The 22,905-nt window shown below is 55.5% G+C and overlaps 1 protein-coding gene across 1 annotated transcript; it reads right to left on the minus strand.

The window, feature by feature from the left end:
- Positions 1-16,815: 16,815 nt before the first annotated feature.
- ACTB (actin beta) lies at positions 16,816-20,204 on the minus strand. Its single transcript, XM_082670851.1, has 6 exons — positions 20,128-20,204; positions 19,297-19,425; positions 18,909-19,148; positions 18,020-18,458; positions 17,755-17,936; positions 16,816-17,596 (listed from the first exon to the last, which is right to left on the minus strand). Exons 2-6 carry the CDS (start codon positions 19,417-19,419, stop codon positions 17,453-17,455), a joined length of 1,128 nt encoding a protein of 375 aa, XP_082526977.1. The 5' UTR covers positions 19,420-19,425; positions 20,128-20,204; the 3' UTR covers positions 16,816-17,452.
- Between the last annotated feature and the right edge of the window lie 2,701 nt (positions 20,205-22,905).

Below are 22,905 nucleotides of genomic sequence, written 5' to 3' on the forward strand. Positions count from 1 at the left end.
CTCCCAGCCGATCTCCGTCACCAGCTGCTTCACCTTGTCCTCGCTGGCCTGTGGGTGGGCGGAGGGGGGGAGAGAGGGGCTGCAGGCACTGGCGTCTCCTCCACCCTCGCCCCCCAGACCGCGCTCTCCACCGTGACAGTCAGGGAGCCGCGGGGGGCGCGGCAGAGGCCCCGCTCCAGCTGAGGAGGGGCAATGAGGGCAAGGCTGGCGCCTCGCCCCCCCCCCGCATGCTTACCTTCCACCGACAGTCAGGAGCCTCAGCCAGGCGGGAACGGAAAATGGGGCAGCCCCTGTGGAAAAGTCTGGTGGCTCCTCCGAAAGCCAAACAGAGTTACCACGTGACCCACAGTTCCACAGCCAGGTGTACCCCCAAGGGGACTGAAAGCGGGGACTCAGACTCCTGCACACCCATGTCCACGGAGAACCGTTCACAACAACCGGAAGGCGGCAACAACCCAGCCGTCCATCAACGGATGAACAGGTAAAGGCAATGGGGTCCATCCATGCAGTGGAATTCTACTCGGCATGGAGAGGAATGAGATCCTGACGCTGCTACAGCATGAGTGAACCTTGAGGACATGATGCCCAAAGAAGCCAGTCATAAAGATCACATGTTGTATGATCACTTACATGAAAGATCCAGAACAGGCAAAACCAGGAAGAGAAAGTAGAATAGAGGTTACCAGAGGCCTGGGCAAAGGGGACATGGGAGCTATTGCTTAATAGCTCCAGAGTTTCTGTTTAAGGCGATGAGAAAGTTTCGGAAAGAGTGATGATGGTTGCGTAACACTGTGAATGTACTTAGGGCTAACGAAATGGTACACTTAAAAGTGGCTAGGGGGGCTTCCCTGGTGGCGCAGTGGTTGAGAGTCCACCTGCCGATGCAGGGGACACGGGTTCGTGCCCTGGTTCGGGAAGATCCCACATGCCGCGGAGCGGCTGGGCCTGTGAGCCATGGCCGCTGAGCCTGCGCGTCCGGAGCCTGTGCTCCGCAACCGGAGAGGCCACAACAGTGACAGGCCCGCGTCCGGCAAAAAAAAAAAAAAAAGTGGTTAGAGGACTTCCCTGGTGGTGCAGTGGTTAGGAATCCGCCTGCCAGTGCAGAGGACACAGGTTAGAGCCCTGGTCCGGGAAGATCCCACATGCCATGGAGCAACTAAGCCCATGCGCCACAACTACTGAGCCCACGTGCCACAACTACTGAAGCCTGCGCACCTATAGCCTGTGCTCCGCAACAAGAGAAGCCACTGCAATAAGAAGCCTGCACACAGCAACGAAGACCTAACGTATCCAAAAAAAAAAAAAAGTGGTTAGGATGGGAAGTTTTATGTTAGGTGGGGTTTTTTGAAATCACATAGTGGAATCACGCCCTGGAAGTGTTCTTTCACTGTCACTTTCCTTTACGTCACATGCACTTTCATATCATTAAATGTTCCTCAAAAACCTAGCCTGGACGGCCGAGGGAGCCACAGTACGTCCAGTCGGGGGCCCAGTGGCCACCAAGGCCTTCAGACAACACAGCATCCATGTACACAAGGCTTGTGCACGTGATCACTCTCTACAGCAAATGCACACGCAGAACTGTGCAGACGAGGGACACACATTCTAAACGCTCCAGACAGACTGTGCACCTGCCCTTCCTCTACAGTAAAGAACCCTCGTGGGCAGGAAGCCTGACCTCAGCACTTTGGGGAGTAAGTTCAGCTCTCCATCAGGGAGGAGCACAGTGCTCTCACAGAAAGAGACTGAGCTCTAAGGGACCTCATTCTGGGTTTCAAAGGCATCACTGCCCAGCCAGCAACAGCAGTAGGAGCCCCTCCAAGTCCCCTAAAATTTGAGTTAAGGGCAAGGCCTCTGTTTATCTTTAAAACAGGTCATCAACTGATTTTCCAGGTTGCAGGCAATTCGGCGAGGACAGGATAATCTTTTCAGTAAGTAGTGGTGGAAGCCGTGAATAGCTGTGGGCAGAACAGTGAGCCTCACCCTGACCTCACGGCATATGTGGAGATGAACACAAAAGGATCACAGACCTGCCATAAAAGCTAAACCTATAAACTTCTATAAGACAACATAGAAGGGTGCTGGGAATACTGGACAGCCACAGGCAAAAGAATGAAACTGGACCACTATCTACACCATACACCAAAATTAACCCAAAATGGATTAAACACTTGAACGTAAGACCAGGAACCATAAAGCTCCTAGAAGAAAATATAAGTAGTAATAAGCTCCTTGACATCAGTCCTAGTGATGATTTTTTGAAATCTGACACCAAAAACAATAGAAGCGAAAAGAAACAAGAGGAACTACATCACCTGAGCAGTTTCTGCACAGCAGAGGGAACCAGCAACAAAATGAAAGGCAGCCTATTAAATGGGAAAAGATACTGCAAATCATATATCTGATAAAGGGTTAATATCCGAAATATACAGAGAACTCATACAACTCAATAGCAAAGAAACAACCCTATTAAAAAAATAGATAGAGGGGCTTCCCTGGTGGCGCAGTGGTTAGGAATCCACCTGCCAGTGCAGAGGACACGGGTTCGAGCCCTGGTCTGGGAAGATCCCACATGCCGCGGAGCAACTAAGCCCGCAAGCCACAACTATTAGCCTACGTGCCACAACTACTGAAGCCCACGCGCCTAGAGCCACTGCTCCACAACGAGAGAAGCCTGTGCACCACAATGAAGAGTAGCCCCTGCTCGCCGCAACTAGAGAAAAGCCTGTGTGCAGCAACAAAGACCCAACACAGCCAAAAAAATAAATTAAAACTTTCTAAAAAGTTAAAAAGAAGAAAGAAGACAACATAGGAGAAAATCTTCATGACCTCAGGTTTCACAAAGATTTCTTCAACGGAATACAAAAAGCATGAACTCAAAAATTCAATAAATTGGACCTCACCAAAATTAAAAACTTATGCTCTTCAAAAGACACTATTAATCAAAACGAAACGGCAAGCCACAGACTATAAGAGAAAATATTCACAACACACCCCACAAAGGACTTGTACCAGAATATATATGGAACTCCCAAAACTCACTAAGAAGAAGATAGACAATAATGAATGGGCAAAAGCCTTGCACAGACACTTCTGAGAAGATATACAAATGGCCCACGCACCTGAAGAAAGCATAATCGACAGCATCCTCCACCAGAGAATACAAGTTAAAACTACAACGAGGTACCACCTCCCACACATCACAATGGCTAAACTGAAAAGACCGACACCACCAAGTGTTGGCGAGGATGCAGAGCAACCAGAACGCTCGGATGCCGCTGGTGGGGAGAGGTGGTGCCTCCAACTGTGCTTAACTCCACAGGAAAGCCCAACACTGACAGTGGGCCCGCATGTCCACTCCTGGGTACCTACCAGGAAGTCAGTCTCCCTCCTGGCCCAGTGCCAAGGCCCAAGACCCTTCCAGAAGAGCGCCTGCTCTACCTGTGCTCTGGCCCAGATGGCACACTACCTGCACTTTTGGGCCCCTGGCTTTTGCCGTATCATCCCTGCAAGTGCCCCACCACTGCCAGGCTGTGCGGGGCCTCAGTCGGGCACCTCGGTTGTTCCCCATCTCTGCCCCCAGCATGCCAAGCGCCACCCCCAAGCCCCTCACCTCATAGTCCTTCTGCAGCAGCACCGTGTGGGTGAGGCTCTTGTCCAGGCACAGCGCTGCGAGCTTCCGGCAGGTGCGCCGGACGTTCAGAATCAAGTCTATGCTGGGGACGTGGCTCAGGATGTGCAGGAGGATCTCGTCCGAGAAGCCCAGGAGGTGGGCACCATCTGCCACCGCGGCCGCTGCAGGGGGCACATCGCCGGCGCTGGATGCGTCCTGAAAACAAGGGGCATCAAATTCCACGGGATCCCCTAGGGTGGCCCTCAGGCAAGGGAAGCCTTCACCACAGTCCATGGGGAAGAAGAGGCTGTTACCAAAAACCTTAACTGCGGATTAAAGAGTCCCCAACATTCTCCGAAAGCCCCTTTCAATCTGCACACCAGGATCGCTCTTCAAAAGTGACAGATTTGAGGGCTTCCCTGGTGGCGCAGTGGTTGAGAGTTCGCCTGCCGATGCAGGGGACACGGGTTCGTGCCCCGGTCCAGGAGGATCCCACATGCCGCGGAGTGGCTGGGCCCGTGAGCCATGGCCACTGAGCCTGCGCATCCGGAGCCTGTGCTCCACAACGGGAGAGGCCACAACAGTGAGAGGCCCGCGTACCGCAAAAAAAAAGTAACAGATTTGAAATTTAAGAGAGATTTTTCCTACTGAAGGTCTCCAGACAAGTCTGGCAGGTTTCCAACTCAACTCATGACCATCGGCGAGGTTGTCCATTTGTAAAAGCTGCTATTCTGCCCTCACCTGCTCTGCCCCTAATGGCAGGCTGTATTCTTAAAACATCCTTGGGCCGGTGAATTCCATCAAGAATCAATGATAATTGGTCTTCACCAATAACAACAGTGCCTTCACCTCCCAGGGTTGCTCTGATGGGTAATGAGTTACCATTATGTGTATGATACGTGTATCAGCTCTTCAGGACAGCGCTGGATGCAAATGAGAGAACGAAACCATGAGGCCCTAATAAATAAGAAACAGCACCTACCAGACCAATGACATTTTTAAATCTCAAGATTCGTAACAAACAATAGGAACGGCACAACTTCTCTCCACTTATCAGACTTCCTGGTTAGAAATCCACGTTGGGGGCTTCCCTGGTGGCGCAATGGTTGAGAATCTGCCTGCCAGTGCAGGGGACACGGGTTCGAGCCCTGGTCCGGGAAGATTTCACATGCCACGGAGCAACTAAGCCCGTGCACCACAGCTACTGAGCCTGCGCTCTAGAGCCCGCGAGCCACAACTACTGAAGCCCCCGCACCTAGAGACTGTGCTCTGCAACAAAAGAAGCCACCACAATGAGAAGCCTGCGCACCGCAAAAAAGAGTAGCCCCCGCTCACCGCAACTAGAGGAAGCCCGCGTGCAGCAATGAAGACCCAACACAGCCAAAAATAAAATAAATAAAAGGAAAAAAAAAAGAAAGAAATCCATGTTGGTATTTCCAGTAAGATGTCCACTCATCTTATTGTTTCATTCTGCTTTTGCAAATATCTACAGAAGGTTTTCTGCCCTAATGTGGGCTTCCCATCTTACTGACCAGTGCCTGTACAACCAAGACAAAGAGGGGATAGACCTATGTCAGTGTGCCGTGAAATCCCCAAATCAAGGCCAAAGGAACTGGGATGCTCTAAGAAAAGCCCATGGTGGGCAGGAATCCCTGTATCTTCCCAACACCTCCTGAAGGGCCCCTCCTGCCTTAAACGTCCTCACTGATGGGGTGCCTCTCTGACACTCCCAGGAGGGAGAGCACCCAGAACTATTTCTACTGCCTTTTCCAGTGATTCTGTCTACGAGCCCCGCCTCCTCTGTCCTCCCTCTTTTTCCATACATATTTGCATGGATGGAAGCCTCCAGGCTTGGAAAGCCCTGCTGCTGCCATGGCAACCGTTAAGTCCAGGGAGGAAGGGCCTGTCTGCACACCCCACACAGGCACCAGGGGTTTCCCGGGAGCTATGACTGCGACACCCCTTCAGCCTCTGCATCCGGCCGAGCCCTTGCCAGGACGGGAAAGGTTTCCCCGATTACTGCCCACCCTTTCAACAGCATCGGCCCCTCCCACTCACCCTTCCTCCTGAGAGGCAGTAGCCAGACTTGCCTTCCCTTCCCTCCTTCCTTCCGAAGTGCCCTCAATCCTGTCTCCCTCCTCCCACCATTACAGGGGCAGAAGGCAGCCATCAGACCCAGCTCCATAGCTGCCCCGGGTCACTGTATCCTGGGGTCTAGTGTTTTGAACCATACGTGACTTTCCTGACAAATTTCCCAGACCCAATCATCTGGGATCATCCCAGACACCTGTTAAAAAATCAGCTTCCCAGGCCACATCCTAGACCTAGGGACTCTATCTCCTGAGAGAGAGGCTGGGCCCAGGGGCAATCCTTATCAGGCAAGCTTGGTATACAGGGCTCCTGGGCACAAGTGGGAAGAGCTGGGCCTGAATTCCACCGAGCAGCCTGAGGCTGACCCCTTCTGATGCCCAATTCGCGGATTTATCAAAGTAAGAACGCCACTGCAGAGCAAAGAGAACACAGGGCAAGACACTCCCAGAAACTCCAGCATCATATCATTTCCAGTTACAGTACGGAATACTGAATTTCTCTCAAAACCACCTAGAAATTACATGAATTAAAAAAAAACAAAACAGGAGGTGAGCTGCAGCTTCCTCCGTCCAGTCTCAGCACCCCCGACGCGATCACCTTCTCCACATGCTGCGCCCCAGTGCTGTCCTTAGGCCAGCACCCCCTGTCCTGGGACAGGCGTTCAGGGCAGCAGGCCTGGACGAGAGAAGCAGCTGCCCGGGCAGCAGGTCAGATTGGTTCCCCCCGCCCCGCCCCGGTCTCCCGACAGCCAAGCCTGGGAGGCCCGGTCGTGCTGGGTTTGCAACAGTTGAGTCTTTTCCCTGGAATGGAGGCTTCATTTCTAAGTCCGTGTACCTTCCCCTCAGGAAAGGCAGCGAATTCTGCAGAGGTAACAGCAAATAGGGGGCCGCCACCACAAGGGAAGGAGGAGGCCTCCGAGCTTCTTCACCTCCGAGCGGGGGTGTGTGAGTAGCCCCCGCTCACCACAACTAGAGAAAGCCGGTACACAGCAACAAAGACACAATGCAGCCAAAAATAAATAAAATAAATAATAATTTTTTTAAAAAAGAAATAGAAAAAAAATGGGCAATGAGTACATAGAGGGAAGTTCATTACAACATCCTTTTGCAAGTGTGTGGAATTTTACATTTTACTTTTTTTTTTTTTTTTTTTTTGTGGTACGCGGGCCTCTCACTGTTGTGGCCTCTCCCGTTGCGGAGCACAGGTTCCGGACGCGTAGGCCCAGCAGCCATGGCTCACGGGCCCAGCCGCTCCGCGGCACGTGGGATCTTCCCGGACCAGGGCACGAACCCGCGTCCCCTGCACCAGCAGGCAGACCCTCAACCACCGCGCCACCAGGGAAGCCCTACATTTTACTTTTGTTTTTGGTTTTTTTGATCACAGGAGTGACCTGAGGGATGCTTCTCACATTGCCCCTCTTCTTAAGCCTCTGCTTCTCCAGTTGGCATTTTCTGGAATGTCCCCTGTCCCACGGCACTCAGGCCTCCAAGCCTTTGCACAAGCTGCCCCCTCCACCCAACGTGCCACCACACAAAAGGAACTGCTACTCTCGGAACTTCAGCTCAAAGGCTCCGTCCCCAGGAAGCCCTTCCAGCATCCCCCAGACACATTTAACTCACCTTCTCCTCCACTGCCGCCCCAGCTTACCCTCCCCCCCCCCAGTCTCCAGCCTCATCAGGTGAACTGTACTGGTTTGTTGCTTGCCCGTCTCCTCCCTAGGCCAGGAATGGCTCCTGAACAGGGATCACTTTCTAATGCCCAAGGGAAAGAGCCATTGAACTGGGTGTCAACAAACCACGGCTTCAGAATCTTTTGAAGAGCTATTAAAAACGCAGAGCCCGACTCCTCAGAAACTCAGGGAGCAGTCCTAGACATCTGCATTTTAAGCCCAGCAAGGACCCTCAAAATCAGACCCCCCCACTCTGAAATCAGAGAGTGGGGATGGTGGCACAACCTCGTGAATATATTTTAAAACCACTGCATTATACACTTTAAAAGCAAACTTTGGGACCTCCCTGGGAGCCCAGTGGTTATGACTTCGTGCTTCCATTCATTGCCAGGGGCGTGGGTTCGATCCCTGGTCAGGGAACTAAGATCCTGCATACCACACGGTGCAGCCAAAAATTTTAAAAAACTGAAAAAAATAAAATAAAATAAAAGTGTAAATTTTATGGTATGTTAACTGTATCTCAATCAATCAATCAATAATTAGACTGTCCCAGGGACTTCCCTGGTGGCACAGCGGTTAAAAATCTGCCTGCCAACGCAAGGGACACGGGTTCAAGCCCTGGTCTGGGAAGATCCCACATGCCGTGGAGCCACTAAGCCCGTGCGCCACAACTACTGAGCCTGCGTTCTAGAGCCCTCGAGCCACACCCACTGAGCCTGTGTGCCACAACTACTGAGCCTGCACTCTAGAGCCCGCGAGCCACACCCACTGAGCCTGTGTGCCACAACTACTGAAGCCCGCACGCCTAGAGCCCGTGCTCTGCAACAAGAGAAGCCACCACAATGAGAAGCCCGCGCACCACAACGAAGAGTAGCCCCCGGTAACCGCAACTAGAGAAAAGGCCACATGCAGCAACAAAGACCCAACACAACCAAATATTAAAAAATAAATTTATAAAAAATAAAAAAATTTTTTAAATAATTAGACCGTCCCAGAGAAAGGGACCTTGATCATGTCCAGGATAGAGCAAGACTCTCCCTCTCTCCTCTCAAGCCAAAAGACCCTCACGATGGGACAAGAGGCCTCACTGGGCAGGGCCCCGACATATGATTCAAGGAACAGAGGGGCCTTTGCGCCAGGACCCCGTAAGACCAAGGTGCCAGACAGCCCCCCCGCCCAAGCACACGCGACTAACGGGAATCTGCTAACACAGCCAGGCTATACCCCCAGGATTCTTCTTGGGGGAGCTGGTACTCCCTGGCCCTTCAATCCTACTACCAGCGAACAGGTGGGCCCCACACCTTCCCCCTCAATCAAGGGGCCACTTCCGAGCCAAATCCGCTTCCAATGAAGAACAGCTGTCGGCAACCCCAGCCGCCTCCCACGCACTCATGCCGAACCCGCTCCTGCTAGCCGGAGCACGAGCAAGCCCGCAAGGCTTAGGGAATACGCTCGACGGTCTGAGTCCCGGACCACAGGTATAAATACAGGTGCACACAGGTACACAAACAGGTAGCTGGGAATCAACAAAAGGGAAGACCCTAGTCACTGTCCGGATCCCCCATTTCCTGGTCTACAGAGAAAATACCCTGCACCCCATTACAGGACCTCGGTGGGTTTCTCCGTCGGACCCAGATTTGTGGAGCACTGGGGAAGAAATTCTGGGTGAGTCACAAGTCTCCCAGGTGAAATGGATTTTCCTCCACCACCCCCCCAAGTCACACAACAAGCAGGCTCAGAGGAAAGTGGGCTGGACTGAAACCGAACGTTCAGCGACACAGGATGGGATGGGATGGGAAGGGAAGTGGGCAGGGAGGAGGAACGTCTCAGAGCTCCAAGGGCTGAGCCAAGGCACAGGGGCATGGGAAGAGGGCCTGGGAGACCTAGAGGGGCTGGAAACTCTGGGGAAGACGGGAGAGGGGGTGAAGTCTGCCGACCAGGAATGCGGGACCGGCAAACGGATGGAAAACCGAAAGTTGAGAGAGCTTATGCCCTCGGATACAGGATAAGGTCCTAGGAGGCGGGATGGGTCAAGGAGGGGGGATGGGGTAAGGGGCAAGGGGCAAGGGGCAAGGCCAGAGCAGGGATGGGAAGGACGGGGCGAGGCCAAGGCCAGGGTCGGGGCAGGAAGGACCAAGCCAGGCCGACGCCAGGGTCGGAGTGAGGGCCGCGGCGGCGGTCAGGATGGGAAGCTGAGAGCCAGCCGAGGTCAGGACGGGAAGGATGGAACGGGAAAGGGAGCGAGACGGAAAGGACGCAGGGAAACCGGAGTCGGGGTGGGGAGGACCGAGCGGGACCAAAGCCGCCGGGCAGGGAGGAGAGTAGAGACAGGCTCCTGCCGTACCTCTCCGATGCTGGCCATGTCGAGGGCGGGACGAGCCGCTGCCGCCGGAGCCACAGCTCCGGGGCCTCCCGCCTGGCTGGCCAGGGATGCTCAAAGCCGGCGCGTCAGAGGCTCCACAGAGACCCGGGGCAGGGGCGGGCCGCTCTCTACTTCCGGCGCCCGCCGATACGCACTTCCTCTATCCCGCGGGCGAGTCCCGCGCGGCCGCCATGTTGGGTGCGGCGCGCAGCCAAGGACCCGGTAGGGCTGGGTAGAGCGCGGGCATCCTGGCCGGGGGGCCGCACTTGCTCTCCGAAGTCATGTCCCGCTCCTCTGCTCTCTGCACGCCCCTTTCCAGCCACACAGGCCCTCTCTTGCCGGCCCAGCACTCTCCTGACTCTAGGCCTTTGCATTTGCCGGTTCCAGTGCCTGCAATGTTCAGAAACCACCTGTCAGAGAGCCGGTCCCTGACCCCCTTGCAGAAAATAGCATCACCCCCTCCCCATCCTCGCAAACACACACCTAACCTAACAAATAACCTTATCCTCTGTTATTTTTCTCCATACTCTTTGCACAATCTGATCTACTGTACCTTTTTTTTTTTTTTTCCTGTCCTCCCCAATAAACTGTAAACGCCCTGTACCTAGAAAGCTCCCTGACATGGGCGCTGAATAAATATTTTCTGGGTAAATTAATGTATGGATGATATGCTCTCACCTGTAACCTTTTGCGTTTATAAATCATTTACTAATAAAAATTTGTGGGGAAGAAAGAACTGTATGTGAATGCTAGAAGTCAGAAATGAAGATGTTGAGGCTTCCCTGGTGGCGCAGTGATTGGGAATCCGCCTGCCAACGCAGGGAACACGGGCTCGAGCCCTGGTCCAGGAAGATCCCACATGCCTGTGGAGCAACTAAGTCCGTGCGCCACAAGTACTGAGCCTGCGCTCTAGAGCCCGCGAGCTGCAACTACTGAAGCCCACATACCTAGAGCCCGTCCACCGCAATGAGAAGCAGCCCCAGCTCTCCGCAACTAGAGAAAACCCCTGCGCGGCAATGGAGACCCAACGCAGCTAAAACTAACTAAATTTATTTAAAAAAAAAAAAAGAAGAAGAAGAAGATGTTGACTGGGCCATGCTCCCGCCAAAGACTCAAGGGAAGAATCCTTCCTTGATTTTTTTTAATATATTTTTTAAATTTATTTATTTTATTTATTTATTTTTGGCTGTGTTGGGTCTTTGTCGCTGTGCACGGGCTTTCTCTAGTTGCGGTGAGAAGGGGCTACTCTCGTTGCGGTGCACAGGCTTCTCACTGCGGTGACTTCTCTTGTTGCAGAGCAGGGGCCCTAGGCACGTGGGCTTCAGTAGTTGTGGCTCATGGGCTTCAGTAGTTGTGGTGCAAGGGCTCAGTAGTTGTGGCTCGCGGGCTGTAGAGCGCAGGCTCAGTAGTTGGGGTGCACAGGCTTAGTTGCTCCTCAGCATGTAGGGTCTTCCCGGACCAGGGCTCGAACCCGCGTACCCTGCGTTGGCAGGCAGATTCTTAACCACTGTGCCACCAGGGAAGCCCTCTTCCTTGATTCTTTTAGGTTGTGGAGGTTGCCAGCAATCCTTGGAATTCCTTGGCTTGTGGCCACATACTCCAAGTTCTGCCTGTGGGGCCATCTTCACTTTTTGCACGTGTGTGTATCCTCTCCTCTCCTCTTTTTTTTTTTTTTTTGGCCACGCCGCTGGGGCTTATGGGATCTTACTTCCCCAACCAGGGACTGAACCCTGGGCCCACAGCAGTTAAAGCACTGGGTCCTAACCACTGGACTGCCAGGGAATTCCCGCTCCTCTTCTTATAAAGACACCAGTCATGATGAATTTAAGATCCACCCTAGGCCAGTATGACCTCATCTTAACTAATGACATCTGCAAAGATCTTGTTTCCAAATAAGGTCACATTCTGAGATTCCAGGTGAACCTGAATCTTTGGGGGACACTATTCAACCCAGTACATCAAGCTTCATATCAGACTCTCCCTGGGCCTCATTTCCCTCCCACCTCACCAGGTTGAGCCAGTTTGTATCCAGAGAACTCTGGTGGCTCCAACTGTGGGCGGACCACCATGGGAACAGGCACAGCTCATGGTTAGGTCAAAGGCTAGGAGCCACTTGAGGCAAACATGTATTAATGGGGTTTCCACTATTTTTTGTTTACTATCAAAACCTCAACAGTGAAGCCCAACTCTGACTCAGGCAGGCATCTGGGGGTTTCACAGAGGCCCAGGTTCTCCTGACTCCCTGACCCCTTCCTTTCCTTCCCCTATAAGCCATAATCAGTATGTTTCTCATTGTGGCAGATGTGTTTATTTTCCCTCCCCCACTAGAACAGGGCATGGCTGCAGCAGACCCTTGATCAACATTTGTCAAATCGATTATTGACTAAATGAGATTATGCAGGTACTGTCCAGCAGAGAGGAGTTATTCAATACACAGAAGCTGTAACCTCTACCACTCTTACTTTTTCTAATGAGGAAGGAGTCTCACATTTCCTGGGCATCCCCGATTCTGAGGAACATTTGAGCTGGAAATCACTGAGGGTGGGGCTGGGGAGTCAGCCCCGGTGCCTCACTGCTCTCCCTCTGTCACAAGCCTTTCCAGGTTTCGGTGACACTTCCTCACAGCGTCCACCGAGAAGCGTAGGTGAATGGATAAATGAACTGTAGTCCATCTGAACTGTGGGATAGCAGTCAACACTATAAAGAAACGGGCTATCAAGCCATGAAAAGACATGGAGGAGGGACTTCCCTGTTGGCACAGTGGTAAGAATCTCCCTGCCAACGCAGGGGACACAGGTTCAAGCCCCGGTCCAGGAAGATCCCACATGCTGTGGAGCAACTAAGCCTGTGTGCCACAACTACTGAGCCTGCGCTCTACAGCCCACGAGCCACAACTACTGAAGCCCGTGTGCCTAGAGCCCATGTTCTGCAGCGAGAAGCCACCGCAATGAGAAGCCCGCGTACTGCGACGAAGAGCAGCCCCCGCTCGCTGCAACTAGAGAAAGCCTGCGAGCAGCAACGAAGACCCAACGCAGCCAAAAATAAGTAAATAAATAAATAAAAATTTAAAAATAATAAAAAATAAATTAATTTTTTAAAAAAGACATGGAGGAAACTTAAATGCATATTACTGAGTGAAAGAAGCCAATCTGAAAAAGCTACATACTTTATGATCCCAACTACATGACATTCTGGAAAAGGCAAAAATTATGGAGATAATAAAAAGGTCAGCGGTTGCCAGGACTCAGGGAGACCAGGCCAGGGAGGAATGGGCAGAGCACAGAGGATTTTCAGGGCAGTGAAACTGCTCTGTATGATACTGTAATGGTGGATCCCTGTCCAAACCCGTATAATGTAAACACCAAGGGTGAACTCCAAGGTAAATTACAGGTGATACCACGTGTCAATGTAGGTTTCATCAGCGGTAACACATGTACCACTCTACTCTGCTCTCAGGCTCTAGTGGGGATGTTGATGGTGGAGGAGGTTATGCAAGCCGGGGATGTATGGGAAATCTCAGTATCTTCCTCTCAATTTTGCTGTGAACCTAAAACTGCTCTAAAAATTAAATTTTATTACTTTTGAAATATGTACCTCTGACCTGCTCACTCCTGAAGGCGCTCCCTCTGCCTTTGCCTGTGCTGTTGCCTCTGTCAGGTGGCTCTCGGCCCGACTCTGACTCATTTCTCAACATCCCGTCCACAGAAAACCTTCCCCTCCTCCCGACCAGGTCACTGTTCCATTATTCTCTGTCGCCATTCCTCCAAGTATTTCTTGAAGGCATTTATCCCAGTGGATAATTAAGAGCCATCAGTATGAGTTTTGGGTCCACATCTGTCCTCCCACCAGTCCAGTGCCATCCACTAGAATTTTCTACAAGGTTGAGAATGTTCCATACCTGTGCTGTCCAATGGGCACTTGAAATGTGACTTGTGCAACTGAAGAACTGAATTCTTAATTGTAATTAACATAAATATAAACAGCCATGTGTGGCTCGTGGCCCCCTAGGGGACAGTGCAGCAAGACGGGAAGCCCTGGGAAGCCCCGGGCAGTCCAGTGGTTAGGGCTCCGCGTTTTTACTGCCGAGGGCCCAGATTGGATCCTAGTTGGAGAACTAAAATCCCACAAGCCATGTGATGCAGTGGGGAAAAAAAAAAAAAAAAGACTGGCAGCCCTATGAGGGCAGGGACAATGTCGCAATACTACTGCTGAACCCCCTCCCTCTAGAACTGCGTGGCCGCTTGAACTGTAAGTTGAATGATGAATAAGGTGAATGTGTGAATGAAGGCGCCAACCGTGGCCCTGAATGATCCCGAGTCCCTTGGGTGATTCCAGGCTAGAGGGTGAGTTCCAATCCTGCCACTGGCCCCTCAGAGCTGCCTCACAGCCCCAGATCCCCCCAAAGAAGATGACCGGCCTGCAACAGTGCCACCACGAGCATCCGAGCATCCTCCCTGTGTCCTCACTGCTGGGATCCAAGAAGACACGTCAGGATGGAGGGAAGGACGCAGGGCTCTGAGCCCCCGCACTTACCGAGACTCCCCTCCCCTCAGGGCACCTGTTAGGGTGCAGTTGCATCCAGGCAAGAGGTGCTTCACAGAGGAGCGACCTTCCAGCGAGAGACGTTTCAGCTGCTTAAGAAGGTGAACCTCAGGCGGTCAGAGCGGCCTCACGGGGGAGCCAGCCACCTGAGAAAGCAAGGAGCCTCCTGGCCCAGGGCTGAGGTGGCTCGAGGGTCAGAGTGGAGAAGCCGAAGTTCTGTAAAACAAGAGGACGGTTGGGTTGGGCTGAACCTTGCCTTTCCTGGCCCGTTGCCCTGTTGGACTTCACAGGTATTAGGGTCAAATTCCAGCTTCCTCACTTATAAGATGGGTAACCTGGGGCCAGTGCACCTGTCCTCCCTGAGCCTCAGTTTCCTAATCTGTAAGATGGGTGCTGAGAGGAAGGCGGCAGGTAATGCAGCACCCTCTGGCTTAGCCCAGATGATCAGCCCAGCTGTGGCCCCGGGAGGAAGGGAGCAGCACCTAAAGGGTCAAGTGTGTGTCTCCTTTCAAAGGAAAAGACTGAGGGAGCACCTGCTCACAGCACCCCTCCAGCTGTTACTGACATTCCCATTTCTCAGATGGGCATGTGGACGGTAACGTGACTTCCCAGGGCCACACAGAAGACACATAGCCCCATCCACCCTCCCATTCATCCCCGGGCCTCTGTCCTCAGTCGATCAGGGCCTCTGCCTGAGACATGCACACCCACACTTCCACCTGCCCAAGCGACTGTCGTGTGGCCAGCTCCCGCACCCCTCCCACAGGAAGCCGTCTGAAAAAGCCTCCTGATCAAGAGCCGCGGATCCCCCCATCCCCCCCATCAGCCAGGTTTATGGTCTTTTATTACCTTATTTATTGGAAAAAGGCAAAATGATGATTGCTTTTTTCCTTTTTTTTTAACCTGTATTTCTTAGGTTTTTTTCAGCTGCACTGAGGTACTTTGATGAGCTTTGATGTCTGTCCACACCCGTGACACCATCACGCATCAACGTGATGAATGTCTCCGTTTTCCCAGACCGACCCTATGTTCTTTACCACATGCAGCCGCTACTCCTCTTTCTTGTTATCACCACTGGTACTTGTACATTCCTATTTATTCTGTCTTGCCCAGTAAGCTGGGCCCCTTGTGAGGGCAGGAAACACACCTGGTTTCTTCTCCACTGCATCCCACAGCGTGGCACAATGCCTAGCACAAATAGCGTGAGGGAGGAAGCGGGGAAGAGAGAAAGGGAGGGAGGGAGAGAGGGGAGTTTCCAGGCTGACAGCTCCTCCAGGGCAGGCTCTGTGTCCAAGACATCAGCACAGAGTAGGTACTCTCAGCTCCCAGAGCCCAGGGCTGACCACCATCCCTGAATTAGACCAAAAGAGCTGCAACTGACCCAGGAGGGACTTCCCTTCCAGGTCCGCAGGCCTCTAAGACTGCACAGGGTCAGGGCGAAGGATCCTCGGTGCTCTTCCTCTGGGCCAGGTGATAGAGGGCAACGCCCTGGGGAACAGAGCACCTTCCAGATATCACATTCTGCACCCGCCATGCTGTTTCATGTGCTGACCTAGGAAAATCTGCCCAGGTTAGCCCGGGGACCGTGGGCTCCCCTTTGGTTTTTGAAGCCACCAGGAGGTCGAACAGCCCTCTTCCCACCACACACCCCCAAGGTGCTGCGCAAAAGGTGCCCGAGGGTCTGCACTGTCCCTAAGATGGGAGGCAGTGGGTCGCCCCATCCTCACAGGCCACAGCTCCCACCGTCCCCAGCGGAGCCCTGGGGAAGCCCCAGGTTCATGGAGGGGAGAGGGTCCCCCAAGGCCCCAAATCTGGATCGACTTGGGGGCCAGTTTCCGTATCTCACTCCCTCTGGCAGTGTGGGAGAGGCCTCACCCACTTTCCCTCCATGTCAACCACAGCTTCTAGCAGAGTGGAGGCCAGCCAGGCTTGGAGAAGAGTCCCAAACTGACCGCAACCCCCAGGCTGCTTCCCCCCGAGCCAGATCTGCACTTGAAACTGGGCCCCAAGAATAAAGGATGACGTCTACCCTCCAACTAAGGTCATCTCTGCCGACCCCGCATCCCCTTGCCCACAGGCCCCGGATGGGTGGCGCTGTCCCTTCCACGGGGGTCACTCCAGGTGAGTGGGCAGGTGTTAAATTTCAGGCCCCGCCCATAACCTCAGAGCCCCTGGTTCTCCGCAGGTACTGAAGGGAAGGCGAGGACAAAGCCTGTGGCCTGGGAGACCCCACTATCCCAAGAGAACAGTGAGGAAGCAGCACCCACAGAGATGAAGGTCCCCACCCAGTTCTACGAGGTGGGTACAGGGACCACACCTCCCTAGCTCCCCACTCTTCCAGCATCTGGACCTCAGAACCCAGCGAGAAACCGAGGGGAACAAGGGCCAGGCGGGGAATTCACTTAAACAGGATTAGAGGCCAGAATTCCTAACTCCTCCCACATAACCCAATCCCAGACCCTTCAGGGTGAGAGGCACCTCAAAGCACCCCCAGTGCCCCAGCCTTCTCCCCAACATCCAACAACGCCAGCCACCAGCCACGTGTATAAGGTGTGCACTTTATTGAACTGGTCTCAAGTCAGTGTACAGGTAAGCCCTGGCTACCTCCGCACCTCAACCCACTCCCAGGGGGACCAAAAGCCTTCATACATCTCAAGATGGGGGACAAAAAGGGGGGCCACGATGGTTGACCATTCAAAATAAAACAAACAAAAAGAACAAGTATTAAGGCAAAGATTAAAAAAAAAAAATTTGGAGTACATAATTTACACGAAAGCAATGCTATCACCCTCCCCTATGTGGACTCGGGCGAGGACTGGCCCTTCTCCTAAGGGAGAAGTGGGGCGGCTTTTGGGAAGGCAAGGGACCTCCTGTAACAATGCATCTCACAATATTTGGAATGACTATTAAAAAAAAAAAAAAAAAACAATGTACAATCAAAGTCCTCGGCCACATTGTAGAACTCTGGGGATGCTCCATCCAACCGACTGCTGTCACCTTCACCGTTCCAGTTTTTAAATCCTGAGTCAAGCGCAAAAAAAACAAAACAAAATAAAATCAAAAAAGACCAAAAAAAAAAAAACAAAAAACCAAATAAAGCCATGCCAATCTCATCTCGTTTTCTGCACAAGTTAGGTTTTGTCGAGAAAAGGGTGTGACGCAACTAAGAGTCCGCCTAGAAGCACTTGCGGTGGACGATGGAGGGGCCAGACTCGTCGTACTCCTGCTTGCTGATCCACATCTGCTGGAAGGTGGACAGCGAGGCCAGGATGGAGCCGCCGATCCACACGGAGTACTTGCGTTCAGGGGGAGCGATGATCTGGGGAGAGAAAGGCACAGTGAGGGCTCTGGCGGTCCCAGCCCTGGTACACCAGGGGCCTACAGCAAGGCAGCTGCCTTGACGACCACCACGCTCACCTGCACCAAAGCCACATCTCACCCCCCAAGGGCCCGGGCCAGCTCAGGCCAGGCACTCACCTTGATCTTCATCGTGCTGGGAGCCAGGGCGGTGATCTCCTTCTGCATCCTGTCGGCGATGCCCGGGTACATGGTGGTCCCGCCGGACAGCACCGTGTTGGCGTAGAGGTCCTTGCGGATGTCGACGTCACACTTCATGATGGAATTGAAGGTAGTTTCGTGGATGCCACAAGACTCCATGCCTGAGGAGAAAGAGAAGCCAGACTTAACTCCCAGCGTGGCTAGTGACCCTCGTGTGGGGCGGGCACGAGACCTCCTGACTCACCCAGGAAGGAAGGCTGGAAGAGAGCCTCAGGGCAGCGGAACCGCTCGTTGCCAATGGTGATGACCTGACCATCGGGCAGCTCGTAGCTCTTCTCCAGGGAGGAGCTGGAGGCCGCGGTGGCCATCTCCTGCTCGAAGTCCAGGGCGACGTAGCAGAGCTTCTCCTTGATGTCACGTACGATTTCCCGCTCGGCCGTGGTGGTGAAGCTGTAGCCACGCTCCGTGAGGATCTTCATGAGGTAGTCCGTCAGGTCCCGGCCAGCCAGGTCCAGACGCAGGATGGCATGGGGGAGGGCGTACCCCTCGTAGATAGGCACCGTGTGGGTGACCCCATCACCGGAGTCCATCACGATGCCAGTGGTGCGGCCAGAGGCGTACAAGGACAGCACAGCCTGGATGGCCACGTACATGGCTGGGGTGTTGAAGGTCTCGAACATGATCTGCACGGAGAGATGGACCATGTCACACTTGGGAAGCCACCGGGAGCAGTGAGGCCAGACTGGGGACATGCAAAGAGTGCAAGGAACATGACTAAGTGTGCTGGGGCTCCCAGGACGGGGATTCACTTCAGACCTATTGTGCACCTACTGAATACACACTCCAAGGCCACTTTACAGCGGCCCCGTCAGCTTTGTCACACGAGCCAGTGTTAGTACCTACACCCACAGCACTTTATGCTTTCAACACCTAGTCAGAAAAGCAAACACGAGAAAAAGATTCCATCTGGGAAATAGCAAATAGAACCTGCAGAGTTCCAAAGGAGACTCAGGTCAGAGAAGAAAGTCCTAGGAAAATGGCAGAAGAAAGAACAAGTGAGAAAGGGCGTGACAAAGAAGGGCAAGAAACGGGGTGCGGGGGTGGCGCCCAGGCGAGGCCAGCGAGCCACTGACCTGGGTCATCTTCTCACGGTTGGCCTTGGGGTTCAGGGGGGCCTCGGTCAGCAGAACGGGGTGCTCCTCGGGGGCCACACGCAGCTCGTTGTAGAAGGTGTGGTGCCAGATCTTCTCCATGTCGTCCCAGTTGGTGACGATGCCGTGCTCGATGGGGTACTTGAGGGTCAGGATGCCTCTCTTGCTCTGCGCCTCGTCGCCCACATAGGAGTCCTTCTGCCCCATGCCCACCATCACGCCCTGCGGAGGGAGGAGCAAGGCGCCTTCAGCTCAGGCACTGCCCCACCGACCCTCACCCAGAAAACCGAAGGCCTCCCCCTCCCTCCCTCCGCCTGCTCCCGAGAGGGAAGCCCCACCCACCAAGTCAGACCCGAGGCGGGCGCCTTACCTGGTGCCGGGGGCGCCCCACGATGGAGGGAAAGACGGCCCGGGGAGCATCGTCACCCGCGAAGCCGGCCTTGCACATGCCGGAGCCGTTGTCGACCACGAGCGCAGCAATATCGTCATCCATGGCAAACTGCGGGGAGAACAGGACCATGAGCCGTGCGGCCGCCCCCGCCCTACCCACTTCCGGCGCACCGCGCCTTCGAGCCGCCAGGGGGCGCCGGCGCGCGCCCAGATTGGGGACAAAGAAAGCCGGCCGGCCGCGTTATTACCATAAAAGGCAAACGCGGGTTGGAGGCGGCCCCGCGGCTCGCGGCAGGAAGCCAGGCCTCCGCCCCCCTACACCGGGCGCCGGCCCCGCCCCGCCCAAAAAGCACCACCCGGCGAACGCTCAGCAGCCACACCCGCGGGAGCCGGCGGCGCGAGAAGGAAGTGCGCGCAGGCGCTCTCGCGCCGCGGCGACCCCACCCCTTCCGGCCGGCCGCCCCGCCCTCGCTTCCCGAGCCTAACGCGCACACGCACGCGCACTGGTGTCCCCAGCCCCCACCCGGCCCTGCTGCCCCGCCGCGCCCACCCACCCTACCGCCTCGCCACCTCGCTGCCTCGCTGTCCCGCCGTCCCGCCGGCGGAGCGAGCCACCCGCTCGGACAAAGACCCGCGGTCCCAACGAACATTCTGGGAGCGCGCCCCGAGCGCAGCTCCGGCCCCGAGCGAGGAGCGCATGAGTCCACTCCCCGCAGCCAGGAGGCTGTCCACGGGGCCGGGATTGCGCGCTGCCTGCCCGGAGGAGGCGCGGGCCCAGCGCATTAGCGGCCCGGCCGGCGCGGGGCCCTACCTGGTAGCGGTGTAGACCGGCGACGGAGGCGGAGCGGCGAGGGCGAGGGGCCTGTGCTGACGGAGTGGACGCGGTCTCGACTGTGGCTGCGCGTCGCGCCGCCGGGTTTTATAGGGCGCCGCCGCGGCCGCTCGAGCCATAAAAGGCAACTTTCGAAACGGCCAGCGCTGATTGGCCCCGCGCCGCTCACTCACCGGCCTCGCCGCACAGTGCAGCATTTTTTTACCCCCTCTCCCCTCCTTTTGCAAAAAAAAAAAGAGAGAGAGAGAGAGATGGACTGGTAGAGAGCGAGAGCGAGATTGAGGAAGAGGAGGAGGGAGAGAGTTTTGGCTTTGGGTGCTGGGCCCGCGGGTCGTGGGGTGCGAGCCCCGGGCCGCCGCCCAGCTGAGCAGTGCCCGGTCCGGCCCCGCGTGGCCAGGCCTGCACCCGGCCTGCCTGTCACTCCGGGTCCCCCCACCCCGGGACCCTCCGGGTGTGGATGCCCCAGAGCAGTGAGCGACCCGGTGGGCAAGGGTCAGCACAGATGCGAGGGTGCCTGGTTGCTGTGGGCGCATACTTAAGGAACAGTTGGGGGGGAGGGGTGGGCAGCGAGTCACCCCCCTTGTCCACATTAGCTCCACTGCCCAGAAAGCCTGGGTTACAGGGGGGCCTCTGGGGGTGCTGAGCGTGCTGAGTGGGGGTCTCCGTTTGCCATGGGGGCACATTACTACTCAAGAGACCTGGGGCTGAGGACTATGGTGTTTCATGGGGGAGTAAGGGGGGCTGGTGGCCATTTAACAGGGGCTTCAAGACCACAGTCCCCAGGGACAGGGCAGCCCCCCCACACCCCCAGGGGCCAGCGGCTAGAAGTTCCCTGTGAGAAGGGCTCCAAACCTCCGCTGCTGCAGACCTGGGGAGTGGTGGGCTCTGTAGAGCAGAGAAACTGTTCCCACGGAGCTGGGCTGCCTCAGAGCTGCCTGGTCACACCCAGCCAAGGCCAAGCCTGGGCTGTTAGCCGGCGACCCGGGCAGCTGCCAACCACTGCTGGGTGCAGGCAGGCAGGGCCATTTGTCACAGCTCTGGGGCCCGGGGCCCACCGTCCATCGTCTGTCTGTCATGTGCAGCCACAGCTGAACTGCCCTCCTGGACCATCTGGAGGCCACCAAGGACTGGGGAAGGACACACAATGTGCCAGAGAGGAGTGAGGGTGTGGGGTGGAGCGGCAGTGACAGTAGCTGAAGGCCAGCTGCCCTCAGAGGAGACCCTCCCACTGCACCTGCTCCTGCCCGGGGTCTCTCCACCAAACCCTGGGGCAGACCTGGGTGCCCCACAGTGTTCTGGGTAGTTCCCTGCTCTGAGAAGTGTCAGGCCGGCAGGGAGAGCCTGCCACCCAGAGGGTGGCCGACAGTAGCCACTGTGTGGTGAAAGGAAACCCAGAGGCCATGGAACCCCCAGAGGGGAATCTGGCCCAACCTGGAGGAGCACGCATCCTCTCAGAGGTGGTGACAAGCTGAATTTTCACACAAGGGAAAACAGGAAGGGTGGTCCAGGTAGAGGCCCTGGCCTGTTGCCCGTGGTCTGTGTCCAGGCACCTCAGGTCTGCCCAGGGCTTTGCTACACACAGTAGGTGCTCACTGAGCGTGTGTTGAAACCAGCAAAAGCTTCGTCCATATATGGAGGTGGAATCTGGCCAGGGCAGAGGCAGCTTGGTCCAGCCCACTGCAGGAGGCTAGTGCTGGCAGGGCTCTTTGAAGGTTGCAGAGGCCACAAACAGGTAGAAAGGGTGACCGTCTCCCAGCGCACAGCAGAGCCCACGGGCTCAGAGCCACCTGCCAGCGGAATTCCCAGGGATCTGCTCTCGGTGGCTCCCCCAGCCCCGCCCCGGGCCTGGGCAAATGTTCCCAGCCCGTCCACTCCCTGCTTCCCAGGGGCCAGACTGCCCTGTCCCTGGCCTCATTCACGGGCGTCCGGCCAGCCACCCTGGGACCTGCCAACCCTGTGATTCAGGAGCTGTGGTGGGGGTTGGGGGGGGTGGGTGACCCTCTTTGCTCCTGGCCGATGAGGGCTGCTCCGGGCTGTTCACTGAGCCTGGTGGGTGCCAGACAGACTGGGACCAGGGCTGCAGGCCAAGGCGTGGGAGACTGGTGGCTCCAGGCAGCTACATCGGGTGGAGAGCAAGGCTGGTCCCCAAGCAGGACCTGTGCTGCCACCTCGCCGCTTCTCAACCAGGGGCGGGCCAAGGGGCAGAAGCACCGAGCTGAGGCTGCACTACTCCCGGCCCTCTGTCTGCGGCAGCTGGGAGTCTCCTATGCATCCTTCAAGGCCCATCCCAGAAGGCCCCTACTTGAGGGAGTCCTTTGGCATCTGCAGCATATCCCCCCTCCCCCCAAAGACCACTGCACAGGGCCGGCATTTATAACTGGGCCTCCCCGACCAGACTGTGAGCCCTTTCGGGTCTCTGGTCCGTCCACCTCCACCCACCATACCCTCCCCAGGGCTCTGATCTGTTGAATGAATAAGTGACCGCTTGGGTGTCCTAGGCCCTGAGAAAGGACCCTGGGAAGATGGAGGGTTGGGGGGTAGGGGCCGCAGGCCTAGCGGGAGAGAAGGAGCTGAAGAGAGACAGCAGCCAGAGGAGGAAAAGAGGAAGTGGAGGGGCCAGAGGAAGAGGGAGGAGACCTCCGGAGAGGAAGTGAACAGGTTCTTTGCCCTTGCAGGGAGTTTTCAGAGCTGTCACCGGGGCAGGCACACAGCCCCCGGGGCCCTTAGCCGGCTCAGCCAATGGGGACTTCACTTGCC

Source organism: Grampus griseus, assembly GCF_964374135.1.
Source record: "Grampus griseus genome assembly, chromosome: 14".
Taxonomy (NCBI): domain Eukaryota; kingdom Metazoa; phylum Chordata; class Mammalia; order Artiodactyla; family Delphinidae; genus Grampus; species Grampus griseus.

What these genes read in the sequence shown, in the direction of transcription:
- ACTB (XM_082670851.1), bottom strand. Translation starts at nt 19,419, where the DNA reads ATGGATGACGATATTGCTGCGCTCGTGGTCGACAACGGCTCCGGCATG. An exon ending in TGGGGCGCCCCCGGCACCAG is followed by an intron (nt 19,149 to 19,296) that starts GTAAGGCGCCCG and finishes CTCCCTCCGCAG; the next exon opens with GGCGTGATGGTGGGCATGGG. An exon ending in CTTCCAGCCTTCCTTCCTGG is followed by an intron (nt 17,937 to 18,019) that starts GTGAGTCAGGAG and finishes CTTTCTCCTCAG; the next exon opens with GCATGGAGTCTTGTGGCATC.